The 27884-nt window shown below is 40.8% G+C and overlaps 1 protein-coding gene across 1 annotated transcript in view; it reads right to left on the bottom strand.

The window, feature by feature from the left end:
- Window positions 1-27884, bottom strand: part of EDIL3 (EGF like repeats and discoidin domains 3) — a 378557-nt gene that overhangs the window by 247714 nt on the left and 102959 nt on the right. The window contains exon 3 of the mRNA XM_067568453.1: window positions 17285-17413. Coding sequence (XP_067424554.1) covers window positions 17285-17413 — 129 coding nt within the window. The remainder of the gene's footprint in view (window positions 1-17284; window positions 17414-27884) is intronic.

Below are 27884 nucleotides of genomic sequence, written 5' to 3'. Positions count from 1 at the left end.
ATCAGACAAGCTCCAATAATGTTGCTCTGTGACCAGTCCTTAAAAGTGATGGCAGAACTTGAAGGCTTGTGGTTGATTTTTTTTCCCCTTAATTGGGTGACCCCCCACCATTGGCTCTATTGTGGCTAAACATTAGGAAGTAATGGCGTCCATTATAGGAGGGGCCCAGTGATTTTTAGTTTTAAATTTGGCCAATACTTTCTTTGCTATCCCTTTACAGTGGGATAGCTATTAAAAATTTGCTTTTACCTTTCAAGGGAAGCAGTTGTGTTTTGCCAGGGTCGAATGGGCTGGAACAATGCTCTTATTATTTGTCATGCCCATATAATCAAGATGTGGGAGGGGATGCCTGAAAAAGACAGTGTGATTTCTCATATGGATGACATCCTGGTTTGCACTCACTACAAGAAAGAGAATCTAAAAGTGAACAGGGTGTTACAAAAAAATTCAGAAAACTGGGTTTTAGGTAAGCCCAAAGAAAGCCCAGCTGTGCTCCCAAAAAGTAAATTATTTTGGAATGATTTTGGGAAACAAGGGGAGTTCCCCTGACCAACAGAGCATGGAGCTGAAATTTCATTGAGGAATTTTCAGTGAAGGCAGCTCCGCTGCTTAAATTGTTAAAAAAGGGAGCAGGGTAAAATTGTGTCTGTGTTGCAGCTGGCAGTTTCAAAAGGGAGGGGGAGGGAGAAAAAGAGGAACTCAAACCTAAAGATGTCTGAGTAAACGTTAATGCCTTCTGGCATAAGGCAAAAGGGAGGGGAAGGGTTTGTTTTGCTTTGTGTTTTAGATGATTAACCTGGTAAATACTGGAAGTCCTTGGAGACGATGCACTCCTGTGTGCTTTTTTTGCTGGCATGGATGTCATGATCCTGCTCCTTTGGTGATGTAAATTTGAAACCTGTTCTTGAAGCATGGGGAAACTTCCCATGAACAACAGCGGTATCCAAACCAAATGATGCAGCAAAAATTGTTGTTAACCCCGGTGACCAAAAATGTCTGGGGGAAACAAGACTATAGATAGTGATACCAGCAGGGGATTGGGAGGTTATCTTGCCCCACATTTTGAAGGCCCTGGACTCTCAAGAAATTTACAATGGGAATATATATTAGGAGAAATTGGAGCAGGGGGAGGCAGCCCTTAACAACATCAGTGAGGAAGTAATAGCAAACAAGATGAATGCTCTGGGCAGACAAAGGTTTAGTGAGACCAATTAAGTTCCATACAACCAGGTGTGGTACAACTTCTACAGGAATGGAAAAAATTCCCCCCCAAAAAACCACTTCTGGTTCTTGCAGGTTGTAGGTGCCATACAGACCAATGTTTCTTTATCTCTGGCACATATGTAAATACAGGGATGGATGATTAATGCGGTAAAGGATATGATCCGCAATGGAATGAGTGGAATTCTCCCATTGAACATCAGAAGTATAATTTGGAAAAATGCCACCCAAATAGAAAAAGAATTACAGTCCTGGTGGAGAATGATAAATTTCACCTATAAACAGGGAATCAGAGGAAATCATGGCCTTTGTTCTTCTAATGTCAGAAGCAGAAGTAAAGTGAGTTTCCCCTATTATGTCTTAGGTCAACCAGATCATAATGGAACCTATGAATCATAAAGTGTGGGTGGTAAAGGATGCTCAAAAATGGAAAACAGTGGAGTTGGAAGCCTATTTAGAAAAGCCAGGAATAGGGTATGAATGCAAAAAAGGTCCTCCAGTCCCAAAACGTGTGTTTGGAAACCACCGGGGGGGGGGGGGGGGGGAGGAAGGGGAAGGAATGCATTATGCAATCAACCCTTCTGCATATGAATCTATTTCGGTGACAACTGTGTATGCTTCAGAAGCTAGTACCCTATGTTCCTTATCAACCAGGTACATCAGATCGAGCATAATACCCAGGAAAACAAATGATTTTGTCACGTCATTACTATTCAAGGTTGTGATTTTAATTTTCAAGTGCCGGAGTTTAAATATAGAGTCAATACTGAAATGTACCTTGTATTCTACTGTAAGTGCTGTACCCCTTGAAATTAACTTAACTATTGTAAAAGATTTGCTTGTACTCCCTTGCAAATGCAAAAACATTTCCAAACAGCTAGAGAGGAGGCAGGCAGAATTGTGATTGTTGTATATCATGCAGCCAGCGATGTTACTCAGGTACTAGCTAGAGTTGGCAAAGACCTAGAACACTGATGGGGCAGGGAGGGGAGGGGGGGAAATATTATTGAAATGGTCCCCCACTAGGACCAGGATCCTAAATTTGGCCCTGCGTCCCATTGTGATGATTTTACATCATGACATGCGGGACTTGGCGTAAAATACAAAAACCTCCAGTTCTCTCTCTGGTCCCTCCTGATTCAGAAGCTGATGGCTTATACCTCCATCAGCTTCACCTGAGGAGGGGAGTAGTCAACACTCTCATCTTCCTCAGGAGGAGAGTACGCGGAAATTGCCGCCCCATAATCATTACCCTACCAATCTGGTGTACTGAGTTTGTGATGCCAACAAGAAGATCATATGCTTGGTCTCACTGAGAGCCTTGAGTTGTCATTGGTGCAACCAGAACTCTTGATGGGAATGACTGTGGTTTTATATATAAAAGGAGGTGGTTTTTGAAGAGGAGACTGTAAAGGGAATTTTAGCAAATCACTAGGTGCCTAGGCCACTGTCATCTATTGCAATAATCAATTATTTTGCTTATGCTTATTTGCTTATTCCTAGGAGTAAGCATTTAGTATCTAGTTCAGCCATGGCAAATCCGGAAGGGATGAGGGGTAAGCATGACTCTCTGTGCCCTTTTTGACCTGACGTTTGATGTCGTTTTATTGCGGAGATGAAAAGCAGGCAGTCGGCACACCTGCTAGACTAATTTGGCTCTTGGTAGTATCTGCAAGAGCAAAATATGCTGATAGAATAGCAAGGGAGGGACCTAGCTCATATTGAATTGTTACCAGTTGTGTTGCTCTCTGAATGTAAGCAGTATATTTTACAGTTTGCACCTAAATCCCAATTATTTGTTAATGAGAGCTGAGCACTGTTGGGTTTGACTAAGAAAATAGTGTCAGTGGCAGAGGGCAAGATTTTTAAACTAGAGTCTGGCCTAGAGGCAGGGAACCTTGACTCTACAGGAGGATTCTGGGGCAGAGAATGAGGATCTGTAGGAGGCAGAGGAGATCAGGAAAACAAGAGGCCATGGATACCTTTTTGGCAGCTCAAGGGAGAGAAGGAAGAATTGGAAGAGGAAGTGAAAAGATTATAGGTTCAGAAGGAGGGTGACCCTAGTGAAGGAGTTCACCCAGTGTCCTCTCAATAGGGCTGCCAGACCCTCATGCCACAGCTGTCCTTCGTAACACCTCCTTCTCAGGACAGCTGTGGACATCCCATGGTAAAAACTACTATAGCAGGGGTGGAACAAGCCCTGTTATTAAGGCAGTAATAATGGTAACGGTGCTCCAGGGCAAAATTCAGGCTGTTACTGGGAAATTATTGGGTTTAATAAAAGAACGATAGGAAGTATGGATAGGAAACTGGGAAATCCAGTGTGATAAGGAAGTGCAGCCAAAGGAAGAGATTCTGGGATTTCAGGTGTTTGTGGCACTGTGGCTGGTTTGCACTTGGCAAATATGGTTCTCTGGAGTACACATTTTGACCAGCCTTCTCCCCACTCCCATCCCTGCCTCTTACCCCTGACTCCTTTCCCACATGGGCCCAGTGCACCACTCCCAGCCCAAAGCAGCACCACATGGCAGGCGTTCCCCCCTCCAGCCCCGCCCCTTCCCCCCCACCACCTCCCATGTGATGTGGGCCCAGCCACTCCAGTCCACCATAAGTTTAAGACTGAATCATGTGGCCCTCGCAGCTGAAATTTTGGGACCCTTGGGTTATACCCATAGCAGCAGCAGTTAAGTCAATAAAGGAAAAACAGGCTGTATCTATTCAATACACTGCACACACTCCAGGGTGGGTCCTACAGGTTGTAGAAACATATCCGGTGGCCTGGGCTCTCTCTGAACTGGATTGTGGTCAAATGGATACCCATATATTACTAGAAGAAGTTCCAAAAGACAATATCCAGTACTTAAGGAATCTAATACAGAAAGTAGTAGAGGCATTGTTAGAATGAGAAGTGATAAAGCTAATGTCCTTGGTGTGTAATTCTCCAGCATGGCCAATGAAAAGGCCAGCAGGCGAGTAGAGATTAATTATAGACTATAAAAGTGTAAATAACAAGGCTAAAATCTATGGCTTCTATAGTAACAGCTTATTTTGAAATGATTGCAAAAATGTCTCCTAAAATGAAGTGGGTTTCAATATTGGCTATTAGTAATGGTTTCTGAATGTTGCCCCTGGTCCCAGAGTGTCCGTGTAGAACAGTGTTCAAATGTGGAAGAGTGCAGTATGCATGGATTGTGTTACCCCAGGGGTATGAGGAATCTCCAGCTATTTTTCATGTACACATGAAACAGAGACCTAAGGACTTTTGTCGGCCTGCAAGACTCATTCAGTGTTAGGATGATGCATTGGTGCAGTCCCCAGGGCCCTGAGAAGGAACATAGATAGGATCTTTCTGAGTCACTCCAGTGTCTGCAGCAGGCAGTGTTAAAGATTAACAGTGGAAAAGCACAGTTGGCTCAGAGAAAGGTTACGTTCTTGGGGGCAAAAACAGGTGAGGAAGGATGGAGTATTGATTATCATAGAGCTGAATTAATTTCTAAATAGCCAGTTCTTTTGAGGACCATCAGATTTTGTAGGGGATTCTCCCCAGTTTATGCGGAAGCTGATAGTCCTTTGTATGAGTTGGTGAGGGACCCCCACTAAGATCAGCAGGAAGAGCATACTGAAGCAGTGGTAAAGCTGAAATAGCTTTTGGGGAATGCTCCGGTGTTGGAAGTCCTAGATGTATCCCATACTAGCATAGGGGTAGTGGTTCACACAGAAATATGGAAATCACAATTGGCCAGTAGCATTTGCTTCCCAATTATGGTAGGCATGGAACTTTAACTTCCCTCAAGGTATGGATGGAGGGAAAAGTATCAGCTGGACAGGTTATCAATGACAGAATTCAGAAATGGATTCTGGCATTGCAAGGAGAAAATGTGGAGGTGGTATAGTAAAGAACCAAAGGAACGAGTGGCAGGGATCTGCACAGAAGTAATGCCCCATGAAAGTGAAGTTACCCCGGCTAGCACTCGACATCTAATCTTTAAAGAACTATATACTAACAAGTTTAGAGAGAAAAAGGAGATTTGATGTACAGATGGCAGCAGCCATTATGTAAAGGGACAAAGGAAAGGAGGCTTGGCAGCAGTGAAGCTGAGAGATGAAGTGATTATATATACTTTGCTGTATAACTGGGAATATGTCTGTTCAGTATGCAGAACTAGCAGTTTTTATTAGTGTACTGATGGAAGAAAAAGGGTTCTGCTCTAAGCTTACCTTACTCTTGGAGTTGAATTAGGTGTTCGGGGGAGCTGTGTTGATGCTATCCTGGTGGGCTCAGAACAAGTATTGTGCTATGGATGGAGGAAAAAACAAGCGCAGTACTACACGGCAAATCCTGGATAATATGACTAACCATTTTGAAAAAGAATAGATATGTAAAAATCCGAGTGCACATAAAGAAAGGGTAAAAGAAAATCAGGCAACAGACTTAGCAGCCAAAAATGCAGTGGTAATCAGATCATTCTGTCCTTGAAAAACAGCTTTAGAAGCAGTTTAGTGGCAGTTGTCACCTGGGACCAGCGCCAATCATTACAAGATAAGGCAGAGCAATTGCAGAGTATCTTCAGAGTTAGGTCCACTATGGAAGCAAGCTCTAAGCGTAGAAATAAGGGTCAGGAGTTAATAATAGAGCAGGGACTCCTGTGTGTAATGTCATAAGGTGGTTTGATATGGGTAGTACCAAGAGATATGAGGAAGGATCTCTTACCAGGAGTACATGGATAAACTATGGGTCGTCACCCTAAATAGGAAGCTGCCCAGGAAAGACTGGCAAAAATAGGATGCTGGCCCAGGAATAGGATTTGAATGGGCATATCAATTCCTACGATCTTTGTGCTAGGTATGACCCATCAAATAGAAATTACAGACAGACACTCATCAAACAGGCTCCCAGGGGACCCTGGGAAAGAATCCAAATTGATTACATTGGGGAACTACCCCTAGTCCCTAAATGGACCAAATATGTACTAACTGTAGTGACTCATTCTCACACTGGGTGGAGGTATTACCAACTAAAAATATAACTGCACTGACAACAGCCAAATAATAATTTGTGCATAATTTGTTCAGTCGTGAGGGGCTCCTAAAGGTAATTGATTCAGATAATGATAGTGGATTTGTTGTATCAGCGGTTAAGGAAGTATGCAAACTGATAGACATTGATCAGAAATTCCACATTGCTTATCCCAGAGCAGCAGGGCAAATGGAAAGAATGAATAGAACTATTAAAACTGAACTCATGAAGGGACTAAACATCATTGGTAGTAATTGGGATAAAATATTGCTACTGTTCTTAATGAGCATTTGAGCTAGAGAATGTAAATCCATGGGATTTTCCCCATATGAGGCTTAATGGGGAGACCAATGAGACTGTGGGAGAATTTGATTAACCCTGTACAAGCCCATCTGGCTACAGTAGTTTTTTCAGAGACCTGGGTTACAGAAGCAGATTTTACCAGTGCAAAAAAGAGTGTGGTGGCAACAGATGGAGGCAGACATACAGAAGACCAAGTTATGGTTTGATGCCAAGGGGGACCTGACCAGATATCAGGTAGTCTCCAAAGCCATGATGAAGGATCAGGCCACATACCACCCATTCCAGAAGGCAAAATGGCACAGCCCATGCTTTGTCCTGTATCAACTTGGCCCTTGGTGTACTTCCTGAGGTTGGGAAACAGAGGACAGAGTTGGGTCTATGAGAGTCAATGCAGGTACGTAATGAAAGAAGTGAGAAATGGTTTCTTCCGTTTTTGTCTTGCAGGTATGTAACCATGAAATGGTGGAGATTTTACCATAGAGTCCCTTAAAAATTATGCCCTTCCTCTATATCCAGTGACCACTCCACGGCCAGAAAATGATATTTTTATATGCCCCATTCATGAAACAGTGGTAAAAGATGTAGGATGAATACACATCTCACTTATTTTGGATTTTACAAAATACAGATTGTCTGGGACATGCCTGGCTCAGTATTAAACATGGTTTGCCAGTAATATTAAATCCCAGATCAGATTATGGGCAAATCCAGTGGAAGGCACACATCAAGGGCTTAAAAATATCAAGAAGACAAGAGATATTTGGACAACTATATTAGATGGAGCAGCAGCTGGGATTTCACTATGGAATTCTTCAGACATTGAGGGATTAAAACTTAAAATTAACTCAGTAAATGATGGATTTGGATAAATCACTGAAAAAGGAGGTGGGATTACTACTTTTACCTAGCAGCAGGAAGAATTTACTATTAGTAATACACATTCTATTACACAAACTTTGTAAATACTGTAATTGATTGATTAATTGAATAATAATTATATTTCTAAATTTGTAATGCATTTAAATTAGGGGATGTGTGATGAGGCATAACAGGCCCAGAGGCCCTGCTGGAGACCTCATGGTCCTACCACCCTCCATCCCAGAAATGAGTACTGGAGGTGAGTCTCCAAGCAGCCTAGAGAGACTGTATGGGAAACAGCCAATCAGGGAGATGCTGCAGGGAAGCAGCCAATCCAGGTTCAGCAGGCCTATATAAAAAGATCTGCAATAGCTGAGCAGAGTTAGTTGCTGCCAGGATCCAGATGAGTGAGAACAGTACTCCTGGCTGGCTGAAGGACTGCAGGACCACAGACAGAGCAGTTGCTGGCAGGAATTGGGAGTGCAACAACATGCTTCTGGCTGGCTTTTGGGACTGAGACAAGCAGTTGCAGGCATGGACTGGAGGAGCAAGAAAAAGCTCCTGGCTGGCTGCTAGGACTGACGTTAGAACCTTATGGTAAGGGAGAAGCTGAAGGGGCCCCGGGGAATTGGCCCCAGGGAATCGTAGAAGTGTTAGCAATTAGAAAAGAGACACAGCAGGTTACTGCTATTTGTAGAGTCTTTGGGCTTGAACCCAGAGTAGTGGGTGGATCCAAGGCTCTCTCCCCCCACACCACAGGCAGAATGGCCTAACCCCAGAGAGAGCAAAGAGTCTCCAGGGAGGAAGCCCTGAGGGCATAGTTCCATACCAGGCCCAGGCCCAGGGAGGGCTGCAGGAAACCAACGAGGGTACTGATATAAGCCCTGCTGGAGAGACTGAGAACTAAGCCCACTAATGGAGGGGTACTCTGACAGGCCCCTGTTGGATTGTTTACAGTGGAAGGGGTTTGTTTTGTTTCACATACAGAGAGTGTGTGAGACTCCACCGGAGGGCTGAGTTCCTGAAGACCTACTGCAATTAGAGCAGAAAATGCAGGCACATGCACTCAGCCAGCAGGAGGTACTTGCAAGAGGCGAGTGAGCCCTATCACAGGATAGAAGAAATAAAGCAGGGGAAAATGCTGAGATTGTAAAAACACTGTGTAAGAACACACTGATCTGGACAACACTAGTGAAAAAGGGAATTTATAAGATTGGGGAAGAAAATGTATAAGCCTAGAAGGTCCTGGGCACCACATGAAATTAATAATGGGACTGTACCAATCATGATTGTTATTCCCAGATGGAGAGGGAGTCCTAGAAAATTAGTGTTAATGGTATGGGTAGTATTGAGAATGCAGCACATAGACAACACTATTCTAGAGTTAAATTGGCAACAAGGAGTGGTGTAGAAATAGACACCACATGTTATCAAAGAACCTGGCATAAATGGTTCTGTGAATATTCAATACAAGAGAAGACTTCTACCTCAGAGGGGGGTTGAGCCAACTAGCTACCAAAGAGAAAGTGAAAGAGGTGATATGGCTCGGTGACACCATGTGAGCAGTGGGATAGCAACATTCTTCCACTGGGACAATGCCAAGTCAAGGGAATCTGGATGTGTTTTTTCTAAACCTCATCTCTCTGACTCAGAATGGTACCCAAGCCCTATGGCTAAATGTAGGGATTGAGGAGAACAGTGATGGACAACACCAAATGGGACTCCTTAGTGACTAATCTCTTTGTACCTATATCTCCCTTGTCCATTAACACAAAGTAGTAATGAGGAACCGAGAAATTGTTGCCCATTGACACCAATGTTGTTGTGCCAAGCAACAACAAATTGGGGACAATGTTGTGCCTGTATAGGGTATAGAAACATCCAGATAGGCCATACCAGAAGAGAGGAGCTTGCACCCCCTAGCGTGTAATTTAAGTTTAGTTTTAATGAGAGTTAAAATATTAACGATTGTGGTCATAGGAATGCACAGCTGGATAATAAAATTGAAAAGGCAAGCACAAAGAGAGAAATATGATGCAGCTGAAACAAATGCTAACATACGAGAAAACAAAAAAGGAATGGAAGTTAGTGCTAGCTTAGCTGACATAAGCAGGCCCAAGTTAAAGACAAACCAGGAAAAGTAACTGCTGAAACAACTAACTACTGTGAATATGTTTATAGTAAATAAGGGAAGCAGAAACTAACTGAACTATCTATTGTGGGTATGCTTATACTAAACAAAGTTGGCAGAAACAGCCTGAAATGATAAACTTACCATATGCAATCTGCAAAGCAATTGTCGTTACATGCAAGAAGTATAGATGTTAGTAGCTAGGAAAGATGTATATGCACTGTGTGGTGTGTGATATAAATTGGAATTGTGTTATGACATTGTACCTAAACCCCCTGAGTCTGGGCCTGGCCAGCATGGGCAAAGAGCTGTTACTTGCCTTATAAAATAACCTGAGTGACAAGCTGGAGTCTAACTGATTTTCTTTTGGATCCCAGAAAAGTGAATGAAATGTTTGCCCAGAACTGGAGAAGGTGTTCTGGATAAACAGAGTGGAAAAGGGGGGAATCCCAACACAACTAAACTGACATCATTATAACATATGAACAACAAAATGACAATTAGCCTTACTGCCTTCATGCACGCAGCATAATTGTACAGGAGAAAACAAGCATTATATGCCAACTGCATTAATGTATTGTAGTCTAGCTTATGTATATATGTTAATGTCTACTTGAATTAAAAATGGTTATTTCAAATTAAAATTTAGCATTATTTCTGCATATGCAAGATGATTATTCCATTTTCCCAAATGCTTTACTTGTTTGTTTTATTTTACCCACCACACGTGGACCTTATAGAATTATTTTAAGATCTCAGTTAAAAACAAACAAACAAACAAACAAATCTGAAGCCCTGCTCATACTAAATGGAAAGTTATACTGAACATTATTACAATATGCTTTCCTCTCAGATTCACTCATAATTGGCTTCTTTCCAGTTATGTACACTGCAATTTCCTACAAAATATGTCCATAAGCTTACTGGAAGAAAAAAAAAAAAAAGGCTATTCTAGGGCTGTATATGCAATTGCTAAATGAACAAAATTCTGCCTGGCCAGCACAGATTTACTAATGAGGAAAGGGGAGGAAAAATGTTCAGGGATCCTCTTCCTATCTCTTGTTCACCTGTACACCTGGCCAGAAAAAGCTGTTACTTGTACTCCTCAAGTGCTAGGGGACAGCCAACGATCATATCTGATGACATTTCATAGCCATTGGAAAACACATCACACAGGAAAGCATAGCCAGGGGCCCATTCTAGGTACAGCAGTATTAGCACCTGGCAGGAGATGCTGTGTGGAGAGAGAATTGCTAGATCTTTTCAAGGCAGTAGTAAATGTCACTGCCTCAACCCAAAATGGAACATAACAGAACAAAATAGGTTACAGGTGTTTTCTTTAGTTCTATAAAATTTGCAATCTCAATATGTTGCTGAAAAATCATAAAATAGAACAATATTAGAACATTAAAATAAAGTTAGAAGATTAATATTCAGCAGTAGAATAATTAGTCTCATCAACTCTTTAAGGAATTATGGGTAAAGGAGATTTTAAAAGACTCTAGAAAGTTACTCCTGGAGAATAAGTAACAACTAAATAATATTAAATTGATTTAATCTATTACTTAATATATCTAACAAATATATAAGACATTCAGTCTCAAACCAGCCAGCAGAGACATTTCCTGGGACGTTCCACCAAGAAGGGATCTTAAACTCATACCCACTGATATACAGCCCAAGTCCTGTCAGTCAAGGGGCCTAGGGCCAAATAGAACTTAAAGTCACCGAACCACATGCAGGTCACCACTACGAATGAAGGGGGGGTCCAAGAGACATAGGAGGTTAGGATTCAGGTGACAGTGAAGTGTGGTCTCAGCTCCCACTGTTACCTCCAGTGCTTGAATGTAGCATGTTAGTGTTATGTGATACAGGTGTAACACTCTCATAATACTGCACTATAGTCGAACTCAAGTCAGTCAGCAGTAGGAAGGCAATACATCTGAAAGGCAAAGCATCAGGAGAACTGGGACCACCATAGTGTCACAGCACAACAAAACTGCATCAGGACCGCCAATCCTCCAATATGAGGGGAGAAAAGACCATCCCCATGTCCAGCTACCAATCTCCACTACCATCTCCACTACCAAAAATCATCTCTTCTATTCTTGCCCTGGAATCTCCTACCTCTGATGACATCTATATATACAGCTGTGTACTCAAGCTCTCGATTTCATAGATATTTCGGATTATCATACAAGAAGATCTGGATGACCTTGTAAACTGGAGTAATAGAAATGGGATGAAATTTAATAGTGGAAAGTGCAAGGCCATGCATTTAGGGATTAATAAAAATATTTTTTGCTATAAACTGGGGATTCATCAGTTGGAAGTGACAGAGGAGGAGAAGTACCTGGGCACACTGGTTGATCACAGGATGATTATGAGCCACCAATGTGATGTGGCCATGAAAAAAGCTAATACAGTCCTAGGATGCATCAGGCAAGGTATTTACAGTAGAGACAGGGAGGTGTTAGTACTGTTATACAAGGTGCTGGTGTGACCTCATTTGGAATACTGTGTTCAGTTCTGGGCTCTCAGGTTTAAGAAAGATGAATTAAAACTATAACAGGTGCAGAGAAGGGCTACTTATCAGGTACTACAACGATACAAAGATTTTCCCAGGCCAGTGCATGTATATGCAGACAGCGATTTTTGCATAAAGGGGGTGCAGTACTGGATGTTTGATTGGCAAAGAAATGATTGGAAGGGTGCAGATGGGAAAGAAATCCAGGGAGGACAAAAAGACAAGAACTGGTATGCACAGCTCATCTGTTCATGCATGAAAGATAAGGGACCCTGAGAAGGTTAAAGCAGGTAACAGAATGGGAGCGCATGAGAGATGATGTGGAAACCTGGGTCAAAAACTTTATTCGATGTGCCAAAAATAAAGCTCGGCCTCTGCACAGCCAACCAATGATGAACCTGTGCCGGCTGGAACCATGGCATAGGATCCAAATTGATTTCATTGATAAATTACCCCAGAGCAAAGAGGGATTCCAGTACTTACTTGTGGTTATAGATTTGTTTTCAGGATGGGTAGAAGCTTTTCCTACAAAAATAACAGTGCACGCACTGCTGCCAAGAGGCTGTTTATTGAAGTGGTATGCAGCTATGGAACTCCTGAGGTCAATGACTCTGACAACGGACGCACCTTTGTGGGTGAAGTATTCACAACATTGCTAAATGCCTTAAGGATTACACAAAAATTCCATATCCCATACAGACCACAGTCCTCAGGACAAGTGGAAAGGATGAACCGTACCAACAAAGAAGCACTGTGCAAGGTGATGGTATGATGTGGATTCCAGCACACTTTTAACCCCCCTAGGGAATACTCATGTTTATGCATGGGTTAAATGATTACTGGAAGGTGGGAGTAAAAATGGAAGGTTTTCTTGGAACGACCACTGGATTATAATTTATCCCCATTTGCCTTTTGAGTGGGACGAAATTGTAAAGGCAGGATCAACCCTTACAGTTATTATTGGGTACTGCCCCTTACTCAATAGGGGAAACTTTAATTTATGGTTCCCAGATATATGTATTGAAACTTGGACAAAGGAATTTGTTTTTATTAGAAATACCCCAGTGTTAATGAAAAAACCTAAATTGTTCAAAACCCAATTTAGCCCCATAAAAGCATTGGTGAATCCACTATTAGTGAAAATAAAGGTCAACATGGACTGGACCCGGCTGAATGTATCCAGAATAGAATCTAGATGTTCACCCTATTCACTTCCTACTCTGTTAACTTGGATAAGAACTCATCAATCTCCCAACACCAGAGCAAAGCGTGATGTCACTGGCACGGTACTAGGAGGACTGGGTTTTGGTACTGGATTTATGAACACCGTGGACTTGGAAAAAATCAAAAATAAGTTAATTTCCTTATCACAACTGCAAGATAATCTGATACAAAAACAGATAAACACCAATATAGATCTGGTTAAAATAGGTTTGGGAAACTTAAAAACCAAATGAAATATGTGGCACTGGTTAAACACCACCATTTGGCTGTTTTATTAAAAAAATAGATAACATTGGGGATGCATGGAGATGCAAATCCTCAGTCTAGCTACACTTGAGCATGAAATGTATTGGGTCATATCTGGGAATATGAGAGTACTGACCCATTTGTTAAAACAATGAAAACAATTTTTCTTTGATACATATAAACATAAATGGATGCAATATGTTTCTAGCATGGTAAAACCTAATTTGTGAACAGGAAAAATTGTTATAAAAATTGCTCACCAACAGTCTGTGGAGGCAGAGTTGTGGAAAATAAGCCCACTCCCAATATTAACCATGGGATCCTTCTGGTTACCCCAGGTTATGAGTCAGTGGGCTGGGAGAAAGGGAAAACTATTGGACACTTGAGGGTGCATTGAATGGAGCCGTCAAAAATGGGTATGCTTACCCCTACCTGCCACCTCAGAACCATGCAGTAAAGATGTATCATTGGGGACATGTGATTGGGATGAATTAAAAAATGTAACACCTTTTGTATAATGGACAATGTGTATGTGTTAATTCCTGGGAAATTATGTTTTGGGAAGATGGGAATATAAGACAGACGCCAGTAAATAAGTGTAAATGTAATGTAAGTGTTCTTTACACCAGCAGTCATACATATTATTTGCCAAAAACAAAAAAATATATAAAAAGTTTTTAATTTGACAAATTTCCCATTTGACAAACTTTTCTGTAAACCTTGGCCTTAATTGATCTAACCTGACTAACCACCTACTTAAAGAAAACCACGGTGACTCAAAAAAATATTGGGAAATGCACCATCCAAATCTCCCATGCTAATGGAGATATGTTAAAAATTGCCACAGCTAAAAAAGACATCACAATATATCATTGGTATGATATTTTCACAGGTTGGTCTTCTAGAACCAAAGGCATATTGTTTATTGCTTTCCATCCATTGTTAATTGTACTATTCTCAGTTGTGTCTGTTTAATTGGCATGTGCATTATGCACTGTTGGATAAAAAGAATGTATGCTAAATTGGAACCTCATGCTAGAATCAACTCACAGTACATAGCTTTGAGACGACTGAAAATGACCCATTCCACTTAATAAGTTGAAGGGTCAAAAGGGGGATAATGTAGGCCCACAGCTTGATTCTGTTATATTGATTCTATGTGAAATACCCTTAATTATTTTGGTACATGACAAATCACCACAGCAGTTTCTGTGAGGCTTTGTATTTTGGGTCTGTAGGGTGATCTGTTCACTATTGATAAGTTTGTTTGAAACCCCATCTGTTTGTCCGAAACTAATATCTAGCCGTTGATTATCCTGTTTGTAAAGTCACCAAAGATCATTCTGTGAAACTGTTGCTATTATTGAAGTACATGTTTTAAGATCACTGCTTAAAGTAACAGCAGCAAATGTTATGAAACAGAAAGATTCAATGTTAAATGAGGATGTTGTATAATAATAGTGAATGTTTTAAATAAAAAGAAATGAAGGACTTCAGTGTCTTCCAGTTACAAGTTTTAAGTAAATGTTAAGAGATTAGAATGTGAATAGATGAATGAGTGATGTGTGTATGTGAGATCAGAGAATGACGGGAAAAGGTGCCAGCCTCAGATGTTCAAGGGAGTGAAGATAACTTTTACGACCCAGATGGCCTAAGACTGCTCACCCTGATGACTCTGGGATTCACCTCAAAGCACGAAAACTATGACAAATAACAACAATGGTCATGCTTGCAAAACATGAGTGATTATTAATCACATCAGGATGCAGATGCAGCATGATGAAGAAGAACCTATAAAATGGCATAAGAGCTTACCCAGTGCACCCCTGCTCCATCCCTCGAGTCTTAGCCACCTGGCCAGTGGACTAACATGAGCAACTGGTAACTATGCTTCATCTTTGTAGAACCGTGTGTGTGTGTGTGTGTGTGTGTGTGTGTAAGGGTGCAGGCAATTGCTTTTTGAAATTTCGGTATTCACAATAAACGTGGTGTATTGCCTTGTCTCTCTGATAAGATCCTGCTGTTTATTTTATAAGTATAACAATCTGAGGAATGTAAAATCTGCCTTATGAGAAGAGACTCAAAGAGCTTGGCTTGTTTAGCCTAAACAAAAGAAGGCTGAAGGGAGATATGATTACTCTCTATAAATATATCAGAGGGATAAATTCCGGGGAAGGAGAGGAATTATTTAAGTTCAGTGCCGGTGTGGACACAAGAACAAATGGATATAAACTGGTCATCAGGAAGTTTAGATTTGAAATTAGATGAAGGTTTCTAACCATCAGAGGAGTGATGCTCTGGAACTGCCTTCAAAGGGGAGCAGTGGGGGCAAAAAACCTAGCTGGCTTCAATACTGAGATTGATAAATTTATGGAAGGGATGGTATGATGGGACAGCCTAATGTGCAAATTAACTGATCTTTGACTACTAGCAATAAATATGCCCAATGGCCTGTGATCGGATGTTAGATGGGGTGGGTTCTGAGTTACTACAGAGAATTCTTTTCTGAGTGTCTGGCTGGTGAAACTTGCCCACATGCTCAGGGTTTAGCTGATTGCCGTATCTGTGGTCAGGAAGGCATTTTCCCCCAAGGCAGATTGGCAGAGACCCTGGGCTTTTCACTTTCCTTTGCAGCATGGGACACTGGTCACTTGCTAGTAGATTCTCTGTACCTTGAAGTCTTTAATCCATGATTTGAATATGTCAATAACACAGTCCTTGGTTAGGGGTCTATTACAGGAGTGGGGGGCGGATGAGGTTCTGTGGCCTGCATTGTGCAGGAGGTCAGACTAGATTATCATAATGGTCCCTTCTGACCTTAAATTCTATGATTCCTTCTTTTCTGTTCTTTAATTCACTCTCATCCAACTATAATTGGAAGGTCGTGTATTACTGTTAAAGGCAGGAGAAAGGTACCATATCTAACTGGTTACATCTGATAATTGTACAGGCTAGTCAGTTTCTTTCTATTTGTGTTTCAGAGTGAGTTATAAACTTAACCTCCACCAGCCCAGGTTAAAAAAATGTCCAATTCATTATGAGACAATGGAATTTGTTGCTATGTATCTCTACCACACTCTCCCATCTTCCTCCATCCCCTCCTTCCCAACAATCTTCTTCTGATGGGATACTGAAGGCTGGTTCATTAGACCCACCAGTTTTATTTTCAGTCACTCAGATGCATCCATGCATTGCAAAACTTCACACCGCTACACATTTTTTTTGTTTTTGTATAATGGTTAACCAACTGGTCTTTTATTGTGAAATGCAAAGAAATGCTAAATGGGTCTTATTCCGATATCTCAGATACTGATTTTACATCCATATTACTCCTTTGTAGTTACTCTTGGTTTACAAAAGGTGTGCAGCCACGCTGACTTATCAAACAACTGAGCTTTGCAGCCCTCACTGAAATAAGTAAAATCACTGAAATTAACAGCAGGATATTTGAACGAATTGGATTACTGTGACCTTTAAAAGCTATGTAAAATTTCTGGAATACTGATTACGTCTCTAAAATAAAACTGAATTTTGCTGTGTGGTTTTTCTTTTCACATATAATTTAGAGATAATTAGGGAACAAAGAAACAATCAAAGAAAATATGAATTCAGATAACACAAACATTAGAAACAAGGATGAGGCACGAATAACGAACAAAGCCATGACACAAAATGCAACGGATACATCACTGTTTGGATAATCATAGACAAATGGGATATTTAGAAAATGATTGCCATCTTTTATGTTTGCACTTACCAACCTCCACAACACTAGAACAGTTGGGGTCTGTGAAGCCAGTGGGACAGTCGCATGAAAAGAAGTCATCAGCCAACCCAGACAAACAGATGCCACCATTTTCACAGGGGTTGGAATCACACACATCCCCTGTGAATTAAAGAAAAAGATTCTCAGTCTTTCATACAGACTTCCAAAACCTTTACGTGATCACTTTAATACTGCTATATTATTCAGCACCAGGAACAGACCAACATAATGGCTCCAGACTCCTTTGAACACCAAACACCTTAAGACCTACAGTTCTACCGTAGGTTCAATTTTATGTCTATTTAAAGAGACAGCATCAACTCACATTTGTCCCAAGATTTAGATTTTGTAAATAGAAGATTTTACCAACAGTAAGACAAATGAATAGGGTTCTATTTTTAAAACACTTGGAAACTGTCTTGATACAGCCAGACATTACTTTGCAGTGTTTGCAACACAAACCTTGAATCATTGAGAACAAACATCTGATAATAATCAACAGAAGCAAAAGTAATTTGGGTGGTTGAAAAGACTCTGACCTTCCCACTTTCCCTTTGAAGCCACTGAGTGTACATCTTTGCTGCAGAATTAATCCAGGCTCTTCGCTGGGTGTTGCATTTAGCTGGCTCCACGTCACACACACAACCCCCTAACGGAGTTTAGTGGTGCTTTCCATCCTGGCTAGCTGGCTTGTCTGGGACTATAGGCTAAAACCAGGTTAAGGCTTTCACATGAGTTGGTAACCTGCTCACTTTGCAGTGAGAATGTAGGCTAAACTACTTGAGTGTTGATAGTCCTCCAGTGCCCTCCCACAATTCCCCTTTTGTGCCCCAAATGGACAAACAAGTTGTCCCAAAATTCACTGGGAAAGAGTTAAGTGTGGCTCATGTTACTCCATCACAAAGAACCATGGGATATGCCTAATGACACTGTGGTGGGACAGGTTTCCACTTCGGTCAAGAAGGGATTAAAGTGCTCACACAATCAGCCCCAATCCAGTGCACCTGTGAAGTCTGTCAAGCCGGGAGAGGGTTGTCTCCTTAAAAGGAAGGATGTACACCGAGTGCAGAGTGGCACTCTGAGGGCAGCAGCACTAGAGCTCCTAGCCCCCAAAAGCCAGGGGCTGCTCATTAAGAAAGCTACTGAGGGGCCTATACTGCCTAGACCCTCTGGAGAGGTAAAGGGACTGTCTTTACTTTGTCTTTTTTTAGTGCCCAGAATGCTCAGCTTGATCCCCTCTGACACACAGAGAAGTAGGAACCCAGCTCCCCTTCAGAGACACTATTTATCTTTTGCTTTTCAGGGCACCGTGGGGTGAGCCTGGACTGTTTTGTGCGCTGCAGGATTATTTTGTTGCCCACTCCCTTTTTTTCTTTTGGACTGCTGTTATGTCCAGAAGGGAGATCCACCTCCCTAAGACTTACAGATGGAAGGCCACCGACCCACACTCCGAACCAGTGTTCCAGTGACATCTATATAGAGGGAAGGATGTCTGAAATGAGAGAGGTGCCCACCGTCATGCCAAGGAAGCACCTAAAGATATAACCTAAAACAGACAATACACTGGTGGGTGTAGCGCTGGTGAGGATCTAGTAACTTGGGTATGGCTTTATGCCTAGGCGAGGCTAACCCAGGTGCCAATCACTTGAGTTAACTCTGCAGTGAAGACAGCCTCCTGGCTGCAGAGTCCGTGCCTTTTTCTTGTCACTTCACTTTGCATCAGACTGCTCAGTGGGTGGCATGTGAGAGTTAGTTCCACAGAGTGGAGATGAAACTAGAGAATGAGACTGGAGATGAGACAGAGCTGTGTGGACTGGACCATAAAAGTTTGCTCAATTTTAATAATCTAAAGCAACATTAGTATCATAGGCAAGTAAATATATTTGTGTCAAATATAGGATTTATAACTTGGCAGAGTCCCTGTAAAATGTTCAATCCCTGTAAAACAAAACATGGAGCCTGATACAAAGTCCACTGAAGTCAATGGGAGTTGCTGTACCATTGATATCAGTGGACTTTGGACTGGGCACTTGATCCCCATCATATATATCCCCTGTCCCGTTGATCCCCTGTCACCAGGAAGACATATATCTAGATTCCAGGAAAAAATGGTAGGAGTTACTGGAATGTTCCAGGATCAATTCTGATAGAAATACTCCCTTTGACTTCTAGGGTCTGACCCAGAGGCCAGTCCTTTCAATTTGTTGCTCAGGTAGTAAACTGCATAATGAGTTGCTGATTTTTTATGCTCTTTCCTACAGTGTAAATAAGGTCCATGAGAATAAAAATGTATTTCAATTTTATATTAAAATCAGACCTTATAAACCACAGAAATGCAGTTCACTTACATTTGTACCAGAACTCCAGAAAGGAATTTCCTTGTATTTTATGTTTGAAAGGGTCATGTTGTAATAATGCTAATTTACACTACAAACATTTTTAGTTTTTATTCCATGCTATGGAATTCTATATATCAATCAAAACATGTTACTCATGTATGTGAATTCACAAATCTGAAAGGAATGCTCAGTTGTTATACATGCAACATTATACACACACACACAATTATACCATTGTTCTGAGAGGGGTGATCAATAGAGTTTTACCATTCATATTTTAGTTTGGTTAATTTAAAAAATACCAACAATTATTTTGCTATATAATTGCTATAAAATTATTTTGTATAATATTTTGCTAATCTCAACTAAAATAAAACAAATCTGCAGGTTTTTGTTTTTAAAAAAAGGTTTTTAAAGATTAGAATAAGGGGCTTTCTATAACTTACAGGTCATTATTTGGGCTTTTTGTTTTTTAGTTGGTTGGTTGCTTTTTTAATTAAAGAGATGTTCTTTTTGCATCTAATATTTGTTCACAGAGTACCAGGGGAAACTTACTTGTCTGTGTCAACAGAATGAAAGATTACACGCAGTCGGATGCACTGAAATAGATGTGGAACCCCAGGAGGAGGACCTTCCCAGAGGGGCAGATACAAACTGGTCAACATGGCGATGCCTGAACTGCCTGTGCACACAAACTGGCAGATCAAAAACTACCATGATGAAATGAGGCTACTCTAATGACGCGAATATATGAGCATGCTGAAGTGGAGACTATGGAGCACCTGCTCATTTGCAGACTCCTTGGGGTATGAAGCTGTATGAAGGAGGACCTCATTTCAGGGACAGAGAGCCATCGCTTGTGCATGATTCTGGAAAAACATTTAGTTTGTGACAAGGACAGGAGAAGAAGAAGAAGAAAGTGAGTACTAACCTTATTCTGTTATACATTATTAATCACATATGCGTGGGTGCAATGGTGATGGGGGAATTTCCATTTTCTTTTTTTTATCATTTTGGCACATAAATTAGCCTTTAAGATCAGTATCAAGTGGGAGAATTCCAAATTAAAAGAATTACCACACATAAAAATGTCACTTTACAATAATTTTAAAAAGATTTCCTATACTGAATTCTTTACTTCTAATGCAAAAACTCAAGTTGACTTTTGAAAATGCCAAGATTAAACTGGTCTCATGGAATAAGTCATTCTGAGACTTGACATGTGTGCATCTACTCCATGGTAACTGTATATCCTGCCAATTGTGCCAATATCTAGGAGATAGGTCTATTGGCTCAAGGAGAGAGCCAATGACATGCTCTTCCATTTTTGAAAGCATCTGCTTTTAACTCCTCCTGAGGCTTGTCTGTTAACTGTAATTTTTGGGGATCAAAGAATGCTAGATCTTGACCTAATGGGGCTCATTAGGCATTTCTGCAGTGAAGATAGGGTGGTAGTGACCCAACTACAGGAGGAGGATGCTCTGAGAAGTGTATTCCCTGCATAGTTGTAAATTAATTTGGAGGAGATACACTGATTGAACAAACAGTGTGGAAGTTCTCAGTAACATTAAAAGGGACCTTTTGGCTTTAGGTAATATAGTTCCTGATTTTTGTTGTGTTCTGATCTTGAACAACACAGACAAGGAACCAGAAAGTCTTCATGGGATTAAAGGGAACAAGTGCCCAAGGTCCAATTCTACTCCCATTAAGTCAAAGGGAGCTTAGCACTTACTTTAATGGGAGCAAGATTCATGTCTAGATTTTTCCATTTTTAGCCATTACTTAACATCTTACACCATAACCAGACTGTCTAAAATTTTCTGGATCAGTCCTAGCTGGATGGCTCCCCTCTATCTAAAATTGGTACTAACATTTTTAGTTTGGAACTACAAAACTTTAGTGACCCTGCCTATAAATTGGGATGAATGTTGATATATAAAAAACAGGTGCCACAAGTCCTATAGCAACAATCATTTATTCCTGTGGCCAGGAAACAACTGCATTATCTCCTTAAGGCCTAACTGTTCTTTCCAGCCACTCCCCTTGGGCCAAATGGTGGCGTGAGTCACTGGTGTATACTTCTTGTCAATGCAATACTGGTTGCAGCAATATAATGAATACAGTGCACCCAGAGAGAAACAGAATGGGAATAGGAAGATGGTGAAGAATAAACAATGAATATATTCAGCAGAACTTATTTCAAAACACATGGTGTCAAATTCTGCCCTTACAGCAGTGTAATTCTGAAGGAACACTGTCTGGAAAACACCTGTCACATGCTGACCTCTTTCTGCAAGTAATAAATGTAAATTAAAAAGACCTCTGAGTACAGTGGAGTTCCTCCCTTATATAATGGAATAATAGCATTTCTACTGAGTACAGTAGAACCTCAGAGTCACAAACGCCAGTGATACGAATTGACTGGTCAACAACATCTCATTTGGAATCAGAAGTATGCAGTCAGGCATCAGCAGCAGAGACCAAAAAAAAACCAAAAACAAAAACCCCAAAAAACCAACAAGTAGCAAACACAGCACAGTATTGTGTTAAACATAAATTACTAAAAAATAAAAGGAATGTTAAATATAGAAGATTTGACAAGATAAGGGAACTGTTTCTGTGCTTGTTTCATTTAAATTAAGATTGTTAAAATCAGGATTTTTCTTCTACACAGTAAAGTTCCAAACTGTATTAAGTCAACGTTCAGTTGTAAACTTTTAAAAGAACAACCACAATGTTTTGTTCAGAGTTATGAACAACCTCCATTCCCTTGGTGTTTGTAACTCTGAGGGTCTACTGTACTTGTTCTCCATTTTGCTTTTCCTGTTCTGGTTTCCACTGATGTCCTGTGTTTATGCTACAATGTAATGCTGCTTTGACAGTGGAATCACCACGTACAGTATTAGGACAGCAGTTATTAGGACCCTGTATAGGAATGCAGAGCTCCTCTGTAATCTCAGCATTAAATCAGATACTAGAACCCTGCCTAAAAGTTGGAGGCGTTGGTATGCCTCTCGTGGACTCAGAAAGCAATAGGGCTTGGGACTAGTGCTGGGCAAAATCTTTCATCTGAAAGGTTTTCGGCAAAAAACGCAGACTTGGAGTGGCCAAACATTTTGCAAACTTGCAATAAATTGTTGGTCAAAAAAATACTTGTTTGTGTGATGCTTCCTAGAGGTATGCAGGGTTATGAGGCACTTTGCTATAACCTGTCCTTAGCGTGAGGAAGCCTTGTCTGTGCCTCCTGTGTCTCAGCTCCCTGACCCCACCAGCCACAGCCAACACAACCTCTCCCCTCTCAGACCATGCAGGCTCTGCTGTCCCCCTGCTACTCCAATACCCAAGACCTCCACGTGTCCTGTCCCTGTTCCATTGGACACCTGCAGCACTCACAGATTCATTGTTCCCAAATGAACAGTCCACACTGTTTACCAGTTACCTTTTAGGTCACAGCTCCATTTAACACACAGCACTTAGTTATGTTTATAGTGAAAACAAGCAAGAGTTTATCTAACAAAGAGTAGAGATTTTAGTGACAGCAAGTAGAAGGATTGGAAACAAAATGGTTTCATACATAAAATAAAAACACAACACCCATCCTAGAACCTGGACTTACTCAACTAGTCGCTGTCACGTCCCACAAAGCAAAAGCTTACCCCAAATCCTTCCTGCGTCTTGCAGCCAGGCTTAGCTATGGTCTTCTGTTCATGAGACAAGTCACACAGTCCTCTTGTCTCCTCAGTGGAAAAATATAGGAGGAGTGGGGGTATCTCTGCTCCCCAGACATACTCCAACAATCCATAGTCTTTACTCAAACATAATCCTCTCCTACTGTCTTATTTTTTCCTGCAAATTTCCTCACAATGTTTTTCACAATCTTTTGATGAGCATTTTGGCTCAGTCTGCAAATAGACATATATGGTGAAGCAGACAATAAACAACACCCAGCCAGTGAGATAAAAGTCTATTACCCTCTTCCTGGAAGGAACTGGTCTGATGCACATCACCTGTTTACCTAACTTAACTCCAAGACTTTGAGAACATAATTTCATGTATAGATATGTAACTATTTAAATATTATACGCATGTATATTGTGAAATGATTATGACAACCAGTGGGCTACTTGGATCTCACATCCTATCCTTTGGTGAATTATTCTGCATATACTTGACCCTGGGGATCCCTGTAAAACTCTGTGCCCCTCCAGTGACCTCTGCCTGTTGGCACAAATCGGTTCCTGGGTGACAGGCTGTTCAGTCCAAAAAACCCAAACAAACCCAAAACCTAAAAAATGTTTCAACTATCTAAATGTTATTTTGACGTTTTCAAAATGAAACCAACATTTTTATTTGAAATTTCCTTTAACTGTATTTTAAATATTTATAAAAGAGGATAAGCTTGAATTTGAAATAAAACCTGTTTCAGGTCTGCCCTGAAACAAATATATTTTCAATTACTTTCTGATTCATCAAAATTTCAGTATATATATATTTTTTGAATTGCCAGCAAAGCAAGAAGTCAATTATTCACACAGCTCTAGGTGGGACAGGAGGGGTGCTGTAGGGAAACCTCAAGCTCAGCTGTGCATAGGAGAAAGCTTAGGCAGAGGCTTATGTTCTGTTGCTATCTGAGTCTTCAATAAGGCCAAACCAAAGGAATGTGATAAATGTGTGATAAGTGTGTTATAGCAGCATCACATATCCCGTCTGGCTTAACACTAGCTGATGCCTCAGTTTCCCCTCACTCAGGCTCCATCTTCCGGCCTGGTTTGATCACTGCAGTGACTTGTCCTTCTGGCTATTTCATAAAATAAAGTCCATTCCTTCCAGGGTATCCAAGTCCAGAACGAACACAAAATAAGTGTCTTCTATCCCAATTTTAAGATGGGCACAGTCTCTCCTTCCTGTGGGTCTGTCTTCTCTGCAAAACACTCCTCAGGCTGCCCTCTAGACTGAGCCCACAGGCCCCTCGGCACTGCTCAGTCTTTCCCCCCCAAACCCACCTGGGCTCCCATTTCTGAGTCTCCCACTGCATTCTACCAAGCACCAACTCAAAGGTCTTCCTATATGGAATCTCCCTTCTCCCGTTCTGACTCTCTACATCATGATGCTTGATTTAACTAGATGCCTTCCCTGTTATATGACTTTGGTCATTTTCTCTGTCTGGGGAGGAGTTAGCTAGGATCATCTGGGGTTGTCTCACCAAATCAGTTCCCTGCCATTGCAGTGGCCTTTGTCATTGGTGCACCCCCATCCCTCCTATTTTCTGCCTGTGGCACACAATAGTTTGCTCTCCTGAGAGCTGTAATATTTTATTCTAATCTAGGTTATTAGACTCAGTGAAGGGTAACTGGTGGGATTTAGTGGCCAGTGATATGCAGGAGGTCAAACCTGAAGATCTGGTGGTCCCTTCCGGTCTTAAACTCCATGACTATAACTCTTCAATAGTAGTGGAACTGGAGTGACAATGAATACTGCCTGGGAACTCTCAAAGAATTTTGGAGAGTCAGCCAACATTCCTCCTTTGGGCCCTTGCTGCGAGATATCTGTTCTAATGTCTCTTTATGGGCAACACTTAGCCCTCAGTTATTTGTTCCCTGGTGAAATTACACAGCCACATACCTTTGACTCTGTTATTCATTATTGTTTTAATGATACTCCGTTTAGGCTCTAGAAGACTAATTTGGGTAAATTGGTCATGTTTCATTGTTGCTGTAAATTTGTAAGTGGTGGGCTATAAACCCAATCTCAGTTATTAGTATGACTCTGTGGGGCAGCTGAAGTAATGCAAAACTAATGACACAAACCAAAAAAAGAGTCCCAACAAAAACCTTGCTATACTGACTAACCCATACAAAGCAGCAGAGAACTAAAGAGGGAAAATGTATTATAGCAACTTTGAACTGCAATGATTAAAATTGGAATTTGGCATGACATCGTATACAATGAAGTCAGGGAAATGAACAAACTCAGACATAAGTGAGCAATAACTCTGCTTAAGACTGGAGATAAAGTTTATGCAAATGTGCATATTCAAATTAGTGAATCTCACTTAAAATGTTAGCCCCCGTATGATTTGCTGCCTGTGAAATTGTGCAGAACAAAATAAATGTCACTTTTGAATCAACAGTATGCCTCAATTTACATGTCTTTTCAGAGGTCATTTATGTTGAAATATTGAGAACTAATTTTTATATATTTTGATACATAAGCTTTGATTTAAAAGGCTCTGTTCTCAATAAGAAAGGCTTACGTGGGTGCACAGTTTGTTCTGACATAACTGGTGGTGGAATTTGTTACCATATCAGTACTATGCATACTGGTTTGCATATTATATCACCTTTAATATGGCCCTATGGTTTTAGGATATAATTCTGCAGTTAGGATGAGGAGAGAGAAATAGACCCTGAAAAAAGAGAACTATAATCATAAGGCTAATTCTCCTAGTACTGTGCATTTTGCGGATGATGTGCCACTGCCTATCTATTTGTGCAACCAGAATGATTTCCAATACATTCTTTTAAATAAATACAGCATAAAATGTGGCTTACTGTTTATAAAATACAAATGACACTTAATCTGGTATGCTTGTTGTAACTTTCAGCCAGAAATGCCTATTAAAATAAAAGTGTGCTATGCTCATTTCCAAAGAAATGATCTCAGGTGCCCTTTATCCCTTCATGCCCTCTGACATATTCTGATTCAATCATTGTCTTTCAGTGAAACATATGTTAAATACAGAAGTTCACCAGTAGTGGTAAAGTACATGCCATAGCAGTCCTCTTGCAAAAATTACAAGAAATCAACTCCGGAAAACCATGCTTTTTGCTTCTTTTTTGAGACCAAGCTTTCTTAAAGTATCCAACTGACTGCTCACAATTTTTCTATCATTATTTCTTTAAAAGAGCATGAAGTGGTGCAGAGTATGTAATCATACTAAATATATTTGTCCTGCAGCCAGACTAGCAGCAAAGATTTTCAAACAAACAGAACACAAAACACCACCCTCATAACAAAATTTTATTTTCTCGCAGATATGTCTGATGGGGTGTTGTCTTCCAATATTCCTCCACCTCTGAAGGCTATTGTGTTCATAGCATATACACAGAGAAGTTGGATAAAAACAAATACTTGTGTTGGAAGGTTTAAATATAACACTAATTTATTTCTTAGGAGTCAGAATGACAATTCACAAGGACCAAAAAGCAGAAAGAGAGAAAACAGACTGCTCCCTTAAGCAATGAGGCATAACTCACCCAGGCTTGCTTTAAGATGGCTGTTTACAAACTGACTGCTGCTCCCAGATGCTTCACTTTGCCTTTAAGATGGACCAGAAACCCCCAACCCACTCTTACAGTGATAACATGCAATTCCAACAGTCATCAATACATCACAAAAGTCAGGTCAACCCACCTCAGTCCCTTCCCCTGTGGCTGGGAGAGGTCAGCAGACAAGCAGTCCTTCTCCTGCTAGTGCCACTTTCCATTATGAGAGAAGAGACAGATTATATGCTGACCTCTTTCCCAGAACTTGTCCTGGTTGGCTGAGAGAGGTGCGATCTTACCCACTGTGTGCTACAAGTCTCCTGGTCCCAGGCCCTGAAAGAAACAATAGCCAAGGTTTTCCCCAAATTCTATTACCATAGGACCACTTCCTCTTTTTCAACTTCTGCTTCTGCCATTTCTTAGGTCCTCATCTGCTCCAGAACTCCTGGAAGCGCATAGCCTGACCTCCCAGACTTCTCCCTCTGGTTTTAAAGGGCATACTCTTCTACATGTCCATTATACACACATGCAGGCGAAGGCTGAAGATAGAAGTCTACTGCAGAGAACTATTGCCTAGATACTAGGAGGGAAATTATGGCTCTGAGTGTCTCCGAATCAATGGGTTGAAGGGGGGCACTTCTACAGTCTCACCAACCTTAAGTGTTCAAAAATCAGTCACAGACCCAAAAATCATGAGATTGGCTTAAATATCATGATTTCAAAAATAAATATATTTGTATTTTTTTTTATTTTTGCTTTCATGGTTTTGAACCTTTAGGGTGCACTTTCATTCTTTTCTCTGCAACAACTAAAGCTAGAAACTTAATTTTTAATTTTTTTTTAAATGAAAGTGAGATTCTCACTTCACATGACTCTAGGAGCTGGAGCTTTAATAAAAACACCAAATACCACAAAACTTGTGATAAAATTGCAAAAGTTGGGAACACTGCCTCTACCATTCTAGTAATGAAGACTGCATAAGACATG

The sequence above is a fragment of the Emydura macquarii genome, unplaced genomic scaffold (genome assembly GCF_026122565.2).
Source record: "Emydura macquarii macquarii isolate MOO-44397 ecotype Brisbane River unplaced genomic scaffold, CSIRO-AGI_Emac_v2 contig_2897, whole genome shotgun sequence".
Taxonomy (NCBI): domain Eukaryota; kingdom Metazoa; phylum Chordata; order Testudines; family Chelidae; genus Emydura; species Emydura macquarii.
This window is presented reverse-complemented; position numbering and strand designations above follow the sequence as displayed.